Source organism: Tachypleus tridentatus, chromosome 4 (assembly GCF_004210375.1).
Source record: "Tachypleus tridentatus isolate NWPU-2018 chromosome 4, ASM421037v1, whole genome shotgun sequence".
Lineage (NCBI taxonomy): Eukaryota > Metazoa > Arthropoda > Merostomata > Xiphosura > Limulidae > Tachypleus > Tachypleus tridentatus.
The window spans coordinates 106758855-106777582 of record NC_134828.1 but is presented as its reverse complement, the minus strand read 5'-3'; the positions used below and the strand labels follow the sequence as shown (position 1 = coordinate 106777582).

Below are 18728 nucleotides of genomic sequence, written 5' to 3'. Positions count from 1 at the left end.
TATCAAGGCTAGCTCATATAAATTTTAGAAGATGGTAGTCAGTGTTAAGGGTGTGATGAAATCAAACTTAAATATTATTGCATATAATGGTATTCATTATTATTCATTTGCTCTAGACCAAAATATTTCTATCAAATTAATTAGGTGTAAAACATTTGGATAAATCGTAATTAAATGTTGACCATAAATGATACGATGATGAAAAATAAAAGTATTGCAGAGTTTTGAATCAGAATGACTTTTTGAAATGTGCAAAATATTAAGAGATTTTAACACTGCTTAATTTGTAGACAGGAAGGGAAAAAGTAAGTACTGTATTTGTACATGAGCACTACAAATTAAAACCACTGTTAAAAATAGAAATAAAAAATAAAATAAAAATGGAAAATGCAAAAAAAATTGTTTTATATTATTTTTAGTGAAGATTATTTCTTAAATCTTATAAAAACAAAGAAATCTAGAGTAATTTTTATCTCTTGCATTGTGTTTTTTCTATACATGTACGTATGTGTATGATATACACATATAATGGAAACAACTCTTAAATTAACGTCTTCTCTATCAAACCATTTCATGTGAGTACTGATGATAAAGAAATTTGAGGTATCCCTATTTTCAAAACTTCTGTTGTTGCCAGTTGTAGGGAGGAATAACATCTTATTTTTGGCACTCTGTCTTGACCAGTGGTCACAGAAGTTCAAACACAACTTCATTCATTCTGTTTAATACATTCTATATTTTGAACCATGCCAACTGAAGAAATGTAGTGTTACTCTTATGCTTTCATTATTAAAACACAAATAATTCTTCCAACAGACTTATAGAAAAGCTGAGAGCAAAAATTCTTGAATATATACATTCAGGGCATAAGTAATTTTATTCCAATAAGTTTGAATAAATATACATTTATGTTTAGTTCAGAAATATGTTGTGTGTGTGTGTTTACATTATATGTATGATCTATTTCATAATTATTAGTATACATTTAGTATTTTATTAAGCATGTATTTTCAAGAGTAATTCCTTAAGTGAAGCTAGAGTGTTTCATTTTATCAGAATATTTTAAATCCTTTGTTTCTTTAGCATACTGTTAGAAAATGAAATTTATTTCTAAAACATATGTAAAGCACCTTTCTGATAAAAGTAAATGCAGTTTTACGTGGTTTCAGTCCTTTTCAAGTAGAATCATTGCTTTACATTGTCATTAGTAAAGTAACTTTGAGTATTTGTATTTCTCAATCACAAATGGAGAGGTAGTGAGTTACTGAATTTTCATCCTAGTTAATGTTAATGTAACGATTTCCTGACCTCTGTTAATGACCTCTGGCTGTAGATGGCAGTACTGCATAGTTGAGGCATTGATCACTAGTGGTATAATTTGCCATGTAAGCAGTAGGTGGGTGAAGTGGACAAAGTACTGTTGTCCAGTGAATGGCCACCACTGAAGCCATGGACATGAAATACTACCAGTTAGCATCTCTAACAAGAGAAGCATTAGAGGGTGGAAGAGCTTTCAAACTCCTCAATGAATTGTCCAAAGCCAATTGCAGACTGACCACTAATCTTCTTCACCAGGTATACTTTGAACTCCTTGATAAAATTCTATTGGTCAAAGAAAATTTCATTATGCAATAGTATGATTGCTTGTTTAAATTATTTCTAACCTATACAGAGTAAATAACATTATCACAAATATTGGAAAATATTTATATTTAATTCATGTTGTTTGCCTCATAGGTTTGAATTCAAAATATATGTATAACGTTTGTTTCAGTATATGATTATACATTGGTAAACAGATTGAACATTAGCGTGAATTAAAATCTAGAAAATCCAAGACAAATTTCTTGAAGTTAAGGTTTATACATGTTACCAGTAATGTTTTTAAAAAGCAAGTTACTAGTTTCCTTATGAGATATTTAGAGTAGTAATTAATTTAAATATCTATTTAAATTTGTTATGCTACTTTTTGTTGTCAAATGTGAAAATGCTGTGTAGGTTCGTTATTTGTTGCATCTGCTGAAAAGAAGGGTTATATTTGTAACTGGTCAGTAGAAAAAAATTGAAATCGGTTTTGAGATTATATTAATACAATACAACATCAGTATGAAGTCTAAAGCTGTATGTATCTTATCAGGAAGAAAAATACACTTCAGTTGTTTTGTTTTTACATGTGTAAATCTAGGAAAAGTAAAAATGGTTTTGTACAAGTTCCACATATAGAATAAAATAAAAATTCATGGGAAAACTATTTTAAATGGAAAGATCGTCTGTGTTTTTACATGTCATTGTATTCAGGTAAAGAAAATCATGAGAAAATAATAAAACAATTTCATCAGTATCTTGATTGTTTTTCAGCATATACAAAGACAGCCATTATAATTTTACAATTGTTTTGTGGCTGCAATACAGTGAGATTTGCATAGCAAACTGTGGGTAAATTTGTTGTTAGATTCTGCCCAATGAAAAGGCTTCATAATGTTTATGGTGGTTTATGTTATAACTTGACATGTCCTACCTTGATTAAAAGTCAAGAACCAATAACCATATAAACATTTACTTTGCAATGTAAAATTTTATAATAAGCACAATCAATATAACATTACATCTTATTGCAGTATAGACTTTGTCTTGAGGTTATCCAATTTATCACTCTTGAAACTTCAGAAGCCACCTACCAAGTATGTGTTTGTCTATAACTATATAAGACAGATAACTGCTATAATTGTAAAATATATTGCTAAACAAAATGCACATATATACGTTTTTACTTGGTAAAGTCAATACATGATTACAACACATTTTTTCTTACTGTATAGGCTATCCCTCACTTTCATCTCTGAAAATCTTTAGTGATGTAAAAGTTGTGTAATCTAAAATTTATTCTTTGCATGTTTTTTCTCAGTATATATAAATACATTCTGGTGACGATCTATTTAAATTTCAAAGTCGCAAGCTACAAAAGTGTGCCTGAAAACCAAAGATGATGATAAAACAAAACAAACAATAGGTATCGGATGTTTGAGATCTCGTGAATATTATCATATTAGGAATTGATTAGCTCTGTTCACTACTTGATTGATTGGTTTGTACACGTAACCTGAGGCTACAAGCAACAGAATAGTAGTTTTGGTTAAGAACCAGCTTTATTTGTTCATTTATTCTTTATGTGTATTATCATTTATGGGGAGAGGAAGTTCTGATTGTTTTTTAAAATTTTCATAAAAACATATTTAAATTTTTTTAAACCAAAAGTTTTTCATGTGACTCCTAATTTTTGTAAATAAACTTCATTTAATTGAGAACAAATAAGTAAATACACGAGTTTTTGCTTAAAAGAATATTCCTAATGTTCAGATGAAATCAAAAAACACATTTTATATTGAACTTGAGGGAAACAAAATTAAAGATTTATCTAGGCTGGTTAACTACCTTAATTACAGTTTATTATGAAAGATGTAATAGAATGACGTAATATTCTATTAACAGAGAAAAATATTGCTATTAAAAGCAGTTAATCTTAATTGTTTTTATCATTTTAACTACACTTGTGAGAATAATTTTGTCAAAAGGCTTGTGTTTTTCCTTTCCTAACCTCAGTTTGGTCTGAAGGAAGTAGGTCTTAAAAACTTGAAAAATAAGAAACTGTTCTGAAAATGTAATGATATTGTATTTTTGGATAAAGATGGTTGTGTTGTGAAAGTAAAGGATATTTAAATAAATTTTAAAAACTGCTCTCGTGCCTTACTCATATTACAGAAAGTTATTTATGTATTATGGCTTATAAAAGAAAACATTAAAATTTCAAGTTTAATGAAAAAATCAAATTATTGACTTGCAGTGTAGCATTATGCATGTTTTTAACTTGTGTTTGCCTCTGTAAATGTCTAGTGCAGTCAGATGTTTCTAGTTTATTGACTGTAGTTTTTAAATGTTTGTAATAAATGTGTATAGTAAAGGATGATTCTGAAAAACATCATTTAACTGTCTTCACACTGTAGCCATTCCACATGTATTTGTTTTGGATATTTTGCATGCCACTAGCCTTGAACTGTCTCTCATTTAAACTGTGTTTTGATGTAAATTGCATGATGTAATCATCGTGTGACAACAGGAGGGTGACACTGGATCCACATAAGCTGTCATTTTGTATTAAGCACAAAGCCACACAAAAGGTTATCTGTGCTCTGCTTACCACAGGTATCAAAACCTTCTTTCTAATGACATAAATCTGCAGACATATCGTTGTGCTGCTAGGAGGCTTCACGTGAGCACTAGAAATTCTATTTAAAACAGTGTTTGCCAACGTTTAAGACAATTCTAGATTTCTTGAGCAAATTAATTGTATTTGTTTGAGTTTCAGTGTATAAATCAAACTATTGTGAAGCAAGTCTAGAAAGTTACTTTTGTAAAGAAATTCTTAAAAGTTTTTTTAAATTGTGCTAATCTGCACAGTGGAGTTGATTAGTATTACCAAAGTGTGGTTTAACAACTAAATTTAACAACTAAATAACTAAATAAAAATTGTCCTTAGAATGGAAGTGCTTTTATCTTTTTCTAAACCCAATCATAAGGATAATAGGTTATTTTTATTTCCTAGACTTGTATTAGATGCTTTAACTATTGAGAAAAATGTTACTTCTCCAAACAACTTTGTAGATTTGAGAACTTGTGTCTGTTCCTTACTTTTCTGTCATTTTATTCTTCTCATTTCTTAATGAGTGATGCTATTACACTGAGGATTGCGTCTTCCTTCTCTAGACATGCTTGTCCATATTGACATATTCATGCATGAACTTTATTTCCACTTTCAAAGGTTTCAGCTCAGTTTTCCTTTTCTCATTTTCACATTTTTCCCTTTATCTGTCTTATCTGAAGCCCTACACGTTGATCCCATGGTTAACTAAAGTTGGTCATTTTCACTACCTTGGTCTGAGTCTTTGTCTTCTGCCTTTTATCTGCTTATATGGTTCTGCTATTGGTGGGACATGATGCTGTTTTCTCTACCATATGTCTTCCCCATTCTCACTTTTTTAACTTGAAGTCTTCAGGGTATTCCTAATGCCTTGGAAGCTGAGGCTGCTTGGCATCAACCCTCTCTTCATTCCATGGTTTATTGTCTCACTTCTTTACCATGATCCCTTGAACTCTCAATTTCTATTTTTTTCTCTCTTTTTTTTTTTTTGTCCCTTTTCCTCTTAACCTTGTTCCTACTTCCTCATCAAGTTGACCATATCATTGCAAATCCTTTTGGTGACTCTCTATGTACACTGTTGACTTGAGTCCTATAGGGGCACACCTGTTTCTCTATGCAGACAGATGGACTTCTTTTGTGGCTGAATGGTTGGTCATTCAAGTTCTTATGCAGAGCCTTTCTCTTCATTTCTTAAGGCCATGGTATCAGATTTACTTAGCATGAGAATCATCAGGAGGATCATTTGCTACAGGCCTTTATTCTGGGGGCTTGCATCCAATCATCAACCTTCATTCTTTCAATCACTATCTGGTGGTTTTTGTTATCTTGCTCTCTATTAGTCCTTTTCCTCAGAACTATGGAGTTGTAAGGTTGATATCTTAGATGCCTTTCAATATATTATAATTGCTCAGTCCTTACAATGTTTCCTTCTCTTTGTTCACTGGAATGTGGAATAAGCTCTACCAGTTTTGAACTCTTCTCCTTCCCATAGCTTCAAATCCTTATATTCACAACTAAGTAATAAGAATGTTTGTTTGCTCATCATGTTCACAGTGTTAGACTTCGATTCCATTATTATATAGACAATTTGCTCCCTTGCACCTTTTGCTAGACTTTGATTCCATTATTATAAGAGACAGTTGGCTCCCTTGCATCTTTTCTTGGAAGACCTCCTCCTTGGCCCCATTACTTTTTCTCTAAGAGTTGTCTCATTTGGATTGGTTGGTCATTTTCTAAGTTGTTGCTGTTTCTAACTCAGTGTTTGAACCAGCTGGGACTCATTCTTAAACCTCAAATCATTTGGGCTTAGCTTTCTTTCATCTGCATGAATGAGGAAATGTGTCGAAGTCACCTGATTCCTACTTTTTGCATACTTCCTGTATTAAAAGTATTATCTCTTTTTGGAGACTCGTTTGTGTATAGAACATCCAGGTTCAGCTTTCACAAGGCATATTTAGTGGACTTTGACCAAAGAAATTCTTCTCACGATCCCCTGTCCTGTTTTGCACAAGTACTGTTGTAGTTTGAGATCCAGAAATGATACTGGATATTCCTAACTTTGTCTTATTGAAAAAAACAACAACTTTGCTGACAACAGTTTCATGTTTGTTTAATTTATTGTTAAGGTAATAGTGTAGCATGAAATAACTAATGAATTTAATATATTTTATTCTATGTGATTAGGGAACAAAATTATTACAATTTTGCTTATTTGAAAATAAAACCTTTGACATGTAGGAGAGTTCTTTAAGGAATCTTTATGGGGTTAATAAAACAAAGATACATAGAAAAGTTTCTTGTGTAATTAGATACAGAACATTCAGCTCATAGAAAGTAGAATTATTTAAAACAAGGAACTTGCAACCACTTTTATAGGCTGATTTTTGAGACTTTGGTACTAAAGCTAGTTCATTTCATATAAAACAGCTAGTTTGCATAACTATTTTTGCACTAAATTACAACATATTAAAAGTGTTATTTCTGATAATTTATTAACACTTATTTAGCAATACATCCAGAAAATTAACATCTCTCCTATGAAATAACTGAGTGATATTATATGCTACTTTCGTGCTACCTTGTTTAGGTTATGATGATAATGGTATGAAGAAGTTGATTAAACTACTGAATAATTCAAATGCTTGATTGAAATAAAGACTTATTTTCACTCCCCAATTAAGATAGTAACTTTTTAATTTGTTTTGTTATTGTTGAGGATAAAAGTCTCTTGTGGCATTTTGGTTCTAATATAAAAACCTTACCGGCTTGTTACGAAAGAGAGAAAAATCGTATTGGAAATAGGTTTCTACATTTTACACCCTGAGTAAGAATGTGACACTTGTACTATTTCATCTGTAATAATCTTAATCTCAACTGGTTTGCAATGTACTGGTAATTTAAAAGCCAAAAGCTTTGACACCAGGGAGGCTGGTCTGATTGGCAACTCTAAGTGGTGAGCATGTTTGTCAATGAGGATTTGAATTCTTGACTCTCAGGTTGTGAGTAAAGCACCCTAACCACTAGACCATGTCAGTCTAGTACAAAATGGTCATTTAAAATCATTGGCTTGTATTGAGGAAAAAAGAAACCACAGAGAATAGAACAAAAATAGAATAAATAATATAATGTTCATGTGAAAAGTAATGTAATATCACTTGTTCTCTAAATGACTGAATTGCACTTCTGTGTTTTAGTATTCAACTCAGTGATTAGTTGCTGCTTTATTATTTCATCTTTTGTGGTTTGTGAATATAAGTTTAGTAGTAGTTTTATTGGGCTATCCTGTGGTCAGTAAATAAATTATGATAGGGTACAAAGTTCTATAAAGCTTCACAAGTTGGCATCAGTATGTCCATAATTTTATTTCTTTTATAAGTCATTATTGTATTTACTGCTTGTTTTAGTTTTCTCACCCCACAGGTGAATAGGTAAATGTGTGTGAGGTCAAGTCATTCCTGTGTTAAGGAAAGGATGTTAACTACAAGTCAAAATATAATTTACTATGTGTTTGTACTTTAAGAAATGAGACAAACATTTAGTAAAATGAGCAGATCTGACATACTCAAACAAATCATATCTATTACAAAATTATTTGTACTCAAGATATGTCTGTCTGTCTGGTTTGGACTCTGAAAAGTTGGAGTGATAAATTTTTGACCAGAAAAAGAAAGCTTGATGCCAAGTAATGAGTGCATAGCCTAACATCTGGAATTTTCTCTCAAAAGTTTATTGAGCACATTTGTAGCATTGTTTGGTCACAGAGAGAAGAGGTTTAATGCTGTGTAATAAGTATGCAGCTTAAAGTCCAAAATTGTTTTGAATTTTTAAAACAGTTTAGGCCAGTTTTGTAAAGAGTGAATTAGGCTAGGGTTAGCCTGCTGATTATTGAGTGAAGAATCAGACCATGATTTAGTCAGTTTGTTATTGTTGGCCAGTTAACACTCCTATGAAAAGTGGAGCCTAATAGGCCCCAGAGCAACTTGAAAGGTTATTAATATTAGGCTAATAATTTTGTATTTAAATGAATTTGCCATTTAAATCCATTAATGAATGGATTAACGAGATTCCCACTGTCCCTATCTACAATCTAGCGAAACCACAGCCAGGGGAACGGGCTTGGAGAAATCAGGACTAGAAACGTCTTTTGGTCGGAGTGTTAACAAAAAAGGAAAGAAACTTTTACAATAAAAAATAGCTAATGTTAAATAGATGTTTTAATATTTACAAAGTTTTGGGCTAGGATACCCTTCTTTTGGTGATATTAAACTTTAGTCAAATAAATTTTTTGTCACCAGGATTAACAAATATAGAATGTTCAAAATTAATATTGAGAATATTCAGTACTTGTGTAATCAAATTGGGTGAAAAAATGTAATTGTTATAGAATAACCCAAAAGATTAGACAGTGGTTTAATTGAACTGAAAGATGTAACGTGCAGACTGGTAAGTGTTTAAATGGACAATTTGCCAGGAACAGACAGAAATCTAGATGAAAACGTCTCTCATAAGATGACAAAAAATGAAACTCCCATAAATGAGGGAAACATGGACATTTCGTCTAATACTGTGATGAATCAGTAAATGATGGTAAGCTCAGGAGATGAGTCTTAGAGCTAATACATATCAAATGAGCTACTAAATGTAAAAATAGATATTTAAAAACAGGAATTTAGTCAAATCTTAAGGGAAGAAGTTTAGCCGAGAATACTCCATTGCAAGTGAGGAGTGTTTTTGTTTTTTTAAACAAGTATTTTAATCAGTTGATGGGAAACTTTACAATATTTTGGTTCCTTTTTATTCTGTAACTACCATTGATCAAATTGAACAAAAATATGCCGATGTTCTTTTTACAGTTTGTATGTTTTTGTTATGTAACATCTAGAACCTCAAATGAAATCTACAGTTGTTTTCAGTGTTCCTTTATATTGTTTGTGGTGTTTTTACAGTTTGTATGTTGTTATATAACGTCTAGAACCTCAAATGAAATCTACAGTTGTATTCAGTGTTCCTTTATATTGTTTGTGGTGTTTATTATTCTTTCATAAAATATCCCTGATTTAGTCATTTAGGATAAAATGAATAGTCAACAACTGTGTTATCAAATACATAATACCATGTTGAATGGCACTCTGTAAAAGGTTATGGTAAGTGCACTTTAACCCCAGCCCATGCACATTACCTGAATCTTATTGAAGCACATTGGTGGTGTTTGCACTTGCTGTTTAGTTAATAGGTCTTCTGCAATGACATATTTTATGATGAATTTCCATTTGCAGTGATGTAGCATGTCATGCTCTGCTTATTTGATATCTCTGAATGGGGCACTATCAATTGATGCTTCACTCTTAAAGCTTTTCAATCATTTGTGGTCTGCTACTGATTGTCCTGAATTTTTGTCTTTAATGCACACACTATAAGGTTTGTTTCCAATTTCAAGAAATAAACTTGTTTATAAACTAGTTGTGATTTTAAGGCATACCTATTATTAAAACTGCACTGCAACCACCTGTGAAAATAAACCTGTTGATTCAGGATATTATTTTTTTCTACTTCTGTGGGTTTGAGGTGAAGCTTTATTTTTCTATCTAGTTTCTAATATACTTGTTATTACTAAGAGAAGCATGTGAGTGACACCAAAATTATTAATTACTGATTCTATGATTTGTAAAGTTGAAGTTTTTTTGTATTAAAACAATTTCCTTTGTAATCTGTACCCTGTGACAAAATTCATGAGGAAATGGTAACATTTCTTGAAGACCTTTATTTTCTTCTATTAGTAACTGTTACTAATTGTGACATCTAAAACAGGGAAAATGTGAAGTTTCTAGTTAACATTTAAATTTATGTTAAATTTTTAGAAACTATATTGGATTACTGTATGTGTTTAGATACTTTAGATAAGTTACGAGTCTTTTAAGAGTTTGTGGATCTCTCCCTCTATTATAAGTATTTGTATAAAGTAAGTAAAATTAAAATGGTTTAAAATAATTTTGAAGTCTAAATGTCTATAACATTTTGGGATAGATAAATTCTATGTTTTTAGGTACAACAACTATCTATACACATTTCTAAAAATGTTCATTTAGTATTGAAACGTAACAAGAAGGGACATGCACAGTAAGTGTCAGAAACTTAATGTGTCACATTATAATGTTCATTTCACTATTCAAGCTTATGATTTTGACTTTTTGCTTTTCCAAAGATATTGATTGTTTCATTGTATTATCTGTACTCAAGCATAGTCATATATCACATGTGGATATCAGGCTTTATCAGGTAATGTGTTTGACCACAACATTGCTGTTCTGTGTGAGGGTGCTTTTGCCATGGTGGTGATCTAAAGCTATCTTTTAATTTAGGCATATTTATTTTACTACTGTCTGTTTGTTATAGAGAACAGTTCCCAGGTTTCCAAACAAGAAACACACACTTAAGCTATTTTGTGAGTTCTAACCTTCATACTCTGAATATGGCAGTTCAATAACACATCGTTTTTTTGTAACTCCTTTCAGTTACAAGTTTATCTAATCATTAATGAGCAAGGAGCAGTATCACACAGGTATTACTTCTTACCTCTGAACAGTTTGAATTCTCAAACATAGTTGCCACTCTTACTAAAATATTCAGGAAACTGTTTTTCAGAAATATTGTAATCTGTGTAAATGAAGGTAAAAATTGCTCACAACAAAATATGATACTTGGAACACTATAATTTGGACACAACAGCTGCTATTGTTTTTGGATATAACTTCACAGAGTTAATCTACCCAAAAATAATTCAACTTGATCCAGTTTAAATGTTCTTAATTAATTCTAATACAGCAACAGATCAAATGGTGTTTTCTTTCTGTGACAGCATGAGTGTATTATACACATTCTTTCTATAAAATTCATTACCTCTTGAAAATGAAATGTTCTGTGTTCCACATTAATGACTAACAGCTAATGATCATTGTTAGTTCATACTTCACAGTCTTAATGTTATGATCAAATCTTTCCTTTATTCAGATATTGTCTGCCAGTTATTTTTAGTGATTGATTCACTTGTGTTACACAAGACTAATGAATGATTCTTTTAAAGCTCCATACACATATGAAAACAACACACACATACAAATACACTTATTAACATATACCACAATGCATATTATTACATATGTTAGTAGCTGTAGACAGATCACTAATGGCATTGTCTGTCATTACTGTTGTAATCAGCTTGGGGTAGTACTGTGAACTGTGTAATATATACATCAATTGTCATAGTTTAGTTAACTCTTGCCAACTGTTTGTAGTGAAAGTTGTTTTAAGGTGTTACGAAATAAGCATTTTCAATCAAAAATCCCCTCATCTGGATTAACGTTTACTTCCCTCACCTTGTATATTAATCACATGCTCTTTCCACCTGGGATGCTCAGTACAATATTCCTCAGTAAAGTATATTTACTAGTCTTGATAGATGCTAACATCAGTAGTTGAACTTTAAACTTACAGTATCTCCACTGCAAGTCAGTCCATTACAATTAGTGCTACAGAAAAGTAAACATGGGCAGGTCCAATTCAGTAAAACATATTATTTTTATATTCACTGTAACCTGATTTACATATTGTATTGATCTAGAACACAGCTCCTGCTGGCTATACCTAAATGTCTTGCACACATTTATTAGTTCTGAGGGTCTAGTGAGGGTATTTTTGGAGAAGTTAGTAGATTCTCAGCATTTATTACAAAATATTGGATGACTGTTTCATAGCAGAAATGTTTTCATTAGCTTAGAAGGCAAAGGTCACAACAGCTTTTCAGCTGAATGTTTGAATTGTTGTATTCAACACTTAGTTGTGCAAACTGATGTTCCAGACATTGTTTCCAACTTGACCCACCCAAAGTGTGCAGTAAGTTACAGATATCATCCATTATCCTGTACATATATCCCTTGTGGCACTGCTCAGTAAGATCCAAGTAAGGCTCACAAAGCCATTCCAATCTCACCAGTTTTAGTCTTAACTTCACTAACTGCTGGCAACAAATGGTAGTTACAAAATTTTGTTTATTTTATCAGCAAAGCAGTAACATCTAATGACAAAAGTAGTGAGGGCTACAAATATTTTTCCAGTCATTGGCTTTGGAAACAAGTGACTTTTCTAGCTGTTTATAGTGAAGTTGTAGTCACAAAATGCAGTCCATACATTCTGTCAGACAATACCGACCTACAGTTTTAAAAACAATGATGCTGCTTTATATTAGCCAGGGATTTCCTGCATCACTATGGTTCTTTGTGCTGTCTTCCCTTCTGGATTCTTTTAAGTTTCATTAGCCATTTTATAGTATTCTGTAGTCCATCCAAAGACCATATGAGCAACCACTTCTTTCTTTGTGATGCAGTATATACATCAAGAATCTGTGAGCATACAACTAGTGCATGCTATCGTGTTCAATTTCATCTTGTAACTGCAGTGTTTAGATTCCACCGTTTCTGGCTTTTGTATCAAAACAAATTTTGTCATATGTTGAGACAAGTCGAAAGTTGTTTTAACATGTAAAATGTGTTGTTTATTGTAGTATTCACAACATTATATAAAACATAATTCTATATATGTAATTTTTTTAAAACAAGTAACACATTTTGACCAGTTTGCAGAGGGCTGATAATCATGGAAATTTTTGCATCTAACAACTTTGCCTCCTGACTAGGTGTGGTCTACTGGTTAACATGCCTAATGTTTTTAATGTTTGAAAATACTGAAAAACACGTTATAAAGAAATAGAGCTTCTTAATAACATTCACAATGTTTGTTTAAATAAATATATATATTTTTAAAAATCCAGTTGATGTTACATTTAATACATAATTTCATGTGTATATTATTATTTTTAGGATTAAAATTATGAAAAGAGTGAGATGTATCATGTGGTTTATAGATTTGTATGAGAATATTCTTGTTTTTTTAAGTTTTATAGCCTGATTTTATTAATTTTACCATATAAAAAAGTCAGTTACTATCCAGTTAACATTTGTGTATATTGTAGATTTTTATTTATTTCACCACAGTAATGTTGATAGTTCACAGATCTTTGCTCAGTAAGTTTCTCATTATTATTTGCTCTTATTAAAATGATGTATTTTGTTTGGTTCAGCTGTTTTGTCTTTATGATTTTTTAGCATGTAATTGGTAAATACAGCCTCACCACCTTGCAAGACATTTAGTATTGATAACAAAAACATTTAAGGGAACATGGGTATTTTTGCCAAAATACTTTGCTGCAAATCAAAAATTAAAGTTTTTCAAACAATCTTTTTGTTTGTTTAATATACCTAATGATGGGTTAATAAGATTGTATTCTACAAGTTTATGATTAGTGCTTAATTAACTTGCTTTATTATGTTTATTCAAGAGCTTATAAATAAATTAATACATAGTTTGAAGTATGGAAACAAATTATAAGAATGATAAAAGTATGCAAATATGTTTCTTTCATTATTAATAGCTGCTGGAGCAACAGTAGTTTATCCAATAGACTTAGTCAAGACAAGAATGCAGAATCAGCGCTCTGGCTCTTACATTGGAGAGCTAATGTACAGAAACAGTTTTGACTGTGCAAAGAAAGTAATTCGACACGAAGGAATTTTTGGACTGTACCGTGGCCTAATGCCTCAACTTGTTGGTGTATGTCCTGAAAAGGCCATTAAGTTAACGGTAATATTGTTATTTATTTAAACATTGTGAAAAGGTATTATTGTTTTTAATTATCATTTCTCATATTATTGGATTTATGAACCACAGTCTCTCAGTTTTTATTATCTTATGAAAATTTAATACAGATATTACCGTGCACTGTTTGGTGTCTGATCTATATTTATTTTAAAAATCAACTAGAATATGATTATGTTTTAAATGTAACTTTTTTTCATACATATAAAAAGAGTCGAGACATAATCTTTGGCACATTCCCCAAAGAATCAATTGGGTTTTGATCATAATTTAATGTCAGATTGAACCAAAATATCATCACATACTTTTTCATTACATGTTTCCTATGAACAAGCTAAATATTAACTTTTCGTTTTTTTGTATATGTTACATAAGTAACAGAATATACACAGTTATAGTGTATGATACTAGAGGGTTCATCATGGCCAGGTGATTAGTGCACTCAACTTGTAATTTGAGGGTCACAGGTTTGAATCCACGTCATACCAAACATACTCATCCTTTAGCCATTAGGGCATTATAATGTAACAGTCAACCCCATTATTTGTTGGTATAAAAGAGTAGCCCAAGAATTGGCAGTGGTAATGACTAGCTGCGTTCCGTCTAGTCTTACATTGCAAAATTAGGGATGGCTAGCACAGATAACCCTCATGTAACTTTGAGTGAAATTCAAAACAAACAAACAAATGATACCAGGGATCTAAAAATGATTAAGCTATGATCTTGTCAATTTACCATTTTAGAATTAACCTAAGTGCCATACCTTGTTGCAGTTTGTGTTTATAGCATTAGCCAAAATGTTGCTGCTTGCTTCCCTTCTATAATATTCTTGAACGTAAACCGTACATTGTTAGTGACATCTCATCTGTTCACTCATTTATTTTATGACATTTAACAAACAGATTTCTTATCAATTAGGTTTAATTTTCTGCATTGAAATAGAGATTTAGTACTAAACCTGAATTGTATTTCTTGTCTTCAGTAGATCTAGCAATAATATTTTTACAAAGCTCTCATTAAAACTAAAACATGGACTATTATTCTAATTACAGGTGAATGATTTTGTGAGAGATAAATTTACATCAGAGAAACTGGATATACCTCTGTGGGGAGAAATTCTGGCAGGTGGCTGTGTGAGTTTCAGTACTTTACCTTTTACAGCTTTTGTTCTTGTTCAATGTGAAACAGGATTGTGCAATTCTGGTATTTTTTTCAGTTCTACACATTTTTTTTATTAAATATTTTGCATAATATGATTTGTTCTATAATATAAAATATACAATGTGTTTTAACTTCAATTGTAAGGTAGCAACTTTGTAAATTTTGTGAAAATTCTTAAAAATAATTCAGATAATACTCATATGGGACTTGTATTTGACATTAAGCAATATCTTCCCTGTGGTTAACAGGCTTACAGTATAATTATTTTTTTTAATTGTTGAAGTGTAATTGCAAGTTAAAATATATTTTAGTACATGTTTTTTTGTTGCAGTTGTGATGTAGCAATGCCAAGCAGTTGCTCGTGTGAGCTAATTTTCAGTTATTATTGTTTTTTAGATTGATTGAGATACTTGCATTTGTTAAGCATTATACAGGGTGTTCGAAATCACTGTGCACTTACATATTTATTAACAGACAAAACTGCACAGTGACTTTCTGAACACCCTGTATCTGTAACAAAAGGGTAAGAGGTTAATGCATGTCTAGACACTGATAGCACTGTAAGTTAGTGAAATGAAATTTAAGTAACTTCACATAGCTGGTATGGGTATTAAAACTTTTATTAAAATATATTTCTCAGAGTATCTCATAGTTGGTTCAGGTTGGCATAAGAGTCCTGATAATGGTGACCACCACAATGTTCAGAGGCTTTTAGGGCTGTGCCTTATTTTTAATAATGCTAATTTACTGTGTTACAGTTCAATATTGGAAATTTCTTTTTAATATTTTGCCTTTGCATAGGTATTGTTTAATGCACATAAAACATCTTTTCAAATACACACAATATGGATGTATATTCATTTTTCTTGTTTTTATTGAATACTTGGAGTATTTTACAAGCAATGAGATTGAAACTCGAACTTGAAGTTCAGTTAAAAAAGTAGTAATATACTTGAATAAGATTTACATTAGGGTAGTGGTAGTGTAGTTGTTTGTATAGTTTATTACTCTTACATCCTTTAAGTTTTTTTTGTCTAGAACCAGATTTATTAAATTTATGACAATCGAAACTTGTTTCTGTGTAAAAATATATGTATTTGTAGAAAGTTCTCCACTGTGATTCACAAACATCTCTCTAATGATGATTCTAAGTTTGTTTGATTTGTTTAACTTTCTAAACAAATAATTAAGTAATTAAAATGTACATCAAGTCGTACGATGTGTAAGATTAGTCCGACATATAGTGAACTTTGATCAGTTGTTTCTGTGATATCTATCTCAGATGTAATATCACTATAATTTTTGGTTTACAGTAAATTATCTTGCATTTTTTATGGCAGATTTTGTTGAATAACTAAGAATGTTTTCTGGTTTGACTATACTAAAAGCCAGTTTACCCATGTCAAACTTTGTTCTGTTTTTAGTAGTTCAGAAACCTTACTTGTTTCTATGCACTTCTGAAATTTGGATCGACACTGTGGCTTTTTGTCCCAACTTCTTATTCATCAATGTTTTCTATGTTCTTCCCATCTTCATGACCCTTTTTCTTTCCTTGAGACTCCTTTTCTTCAAGTGCTTGCTTTTCTTTCTTCCTCTTTGTTTCTTGCCAACAATCTACTCATTTTTGGCTTACCTTTATCCAGCACCTTCATATTCTCAACATATTTTTTTTTTATTGTAGCTCATGAAGTTTTATTGGGAACATCCATTTTTAATGTTTGCCACTTTGGATCCTATTTCTTTCTCTTCTATTTTTTTTTAATCTCGTTTTTTGTTTTTGAGATTTTCTCAATCAGGATACATTTCTTTCAAGTGTCCACCTCCCTTCCTCTTTATTTCCATGGCCTTTCTCTTGCTTCTTTTAATGTATACCAGATCTGTGGAAATATTTCTCACTCTTTCAAAACTTGGGTTGAGGCTTCTTGCCAGAAGTCATCTACTGTTTATTTAGTTTCCTGATTTGCTCGTCTATGGGTATCTCAGTTCTCTATCTTTCTTGTTTCCAGTTCACCTACTTTTCTTTGTGTGTGCCATTTCTTTTGGTGGTGACTTATTTGGAGCCATTCCTGAGTTTTGGTCCTTTCAATGCTTTCTCTTTCCACTCTACCCATCTTTGATTTCAAATCTTAAGCAACCTTTGGCTTGAGCATGTTTCTTCCTTTTGATTTTCTTAATGCTCTCATGCTTAGCTTTCACTTCCTCTTTTCTATCCACTCTCACTGATTCTCTGCATACACAACATTTTCAAGATATGGTGACCTCTTTAGTCTCCCATCACATTAAGGGCTTTTATTCAGATTTTCTGTCATTCCCAACAAGACTGGACATTAGCACTCTGCCATCTACTTTTCTCTGAATCACTTTCTTGTTGTTCCTCTTTTCTGATTAGATTATTTTCTCAGCCTGCATTAGACCCTCTCATTTCCTCACTGTAAATGACCAAGATCTACATTTTTTGTTCCATTCTTCACATTTTGTCTGCATCCTATCAATTACTCTATTTTATCCACAGGATAAGATTATTTCAGTTATGTACACTTCTTTGCAGTATAGTCACAACCTGTTATGTTTTCAACCAAGTCATCCAATCCTTCATTTTGTGCATGCCTCTCCTGGGCCTTTGTTTCCATTATTATATTGATGACTGGTTTCTCCTGGTGTCATCTCAACAGGATTCTGCAACTTCTATCTCCATTTGTCTTCAAGAAGTTTCACGTCTGAGCTGGTTGGCCAAATTTTTGAAGTCCATTTTGACTCCAAAAGTATTTTGTCCACGTGGGAGTTTTTCTTTATTTCAATGTTGGACAGGTTTAAGTCTTTTGCATTGCATCTTTGCAAACAGATATGGTCTTTAAGGTGCTCCTTTCTTCATTACTTTCTGCAAGAGAGACTCTCGCACTGTTAAGATCCTTTGATTTTTCTAGAGCCTCTGATTACTTCTTAGCCTTGTGTAACTCCTTCAGTGGACTGTTTGGAATCATTGGAACAATTCTTTTTTCACTCTTGTGTTTCTGTCGTTCTCTACATCCACGTGTAATGATGATCCTAACATAACCTATGCTATGCACCCTCAACACTTCATCCTAACTTACTTCTTTATGTCAGTTCCTCTCATTCTGGTTTGGGGGAAGTGGTTGTAAACACCACCACTCTCTCTGAGGTCTGGCTTCCCAAGGAACAATCTCTGTATATCAGTATTTTGGAAATAATTGTAACTTATCAGACTTGCAAACTTCATTATCAAGTCATCATCTGATGATCCATTTACATCAAGTATACACTTGCTTGTCTCAGTTGGACAGGATCCATCCTATGCATTCATTCTTTCATCTATCAGTAAATTTATATTCCCATTTCAGAACCAAAATCATTGACACTTTTGTAACTACTCCCAATTTCAAGCTTTCCTTCTTTTGGCCATCCTTCTCATACACAAACACTGTGGTTGTCAGTGCTCTGAGCTAGTATTGGTTTAATCTGTCTTTTTATTGCCTACCATATTTTTCACCTTCTTCAGGTTCATGATCATTCTCCACACCTCTTTCAAGTGTTTCTAATTGCTTCTTTGTGTTTCTTCTCCTGCTTGATTTGTTATCTGGGAAGCCTCTCCCCCTTCCTCTGTAGAAGCTCCTCATTTGCCAACTATGGTCATCGATCTATCATA

The 18728-nt window shown here is 31.9% G+C and overlaps 1 protein-coding gene across 2 annotated transcripts in view; it reads left to right on the top strand.

Annotated features, from left to right (window-relative positions):
• Positions 1–18728, top strand: part of LOC143249850 (electrogenic aspartate/glutamate antiporter Aralar, mitochondrial-like) — an 87548-nt gene that overhangs the window by 45490 nt on the left and 23330 nt on the right. For both annotated transcript variants that reach the window (XM_076500399.1, XM_076500398.1), the window contains 2 exons: positions 13680–13888; positions 14956–15036. In XM_076500399.1, the coding sequence (XP_076356514.1) occupies positions 13680–13888; positions 14956–15036 (290 nt within the window). The remainder of the gene's footprint in view (positions 1–13679; positions 13889–14955; positions 15037–18728) is intronic.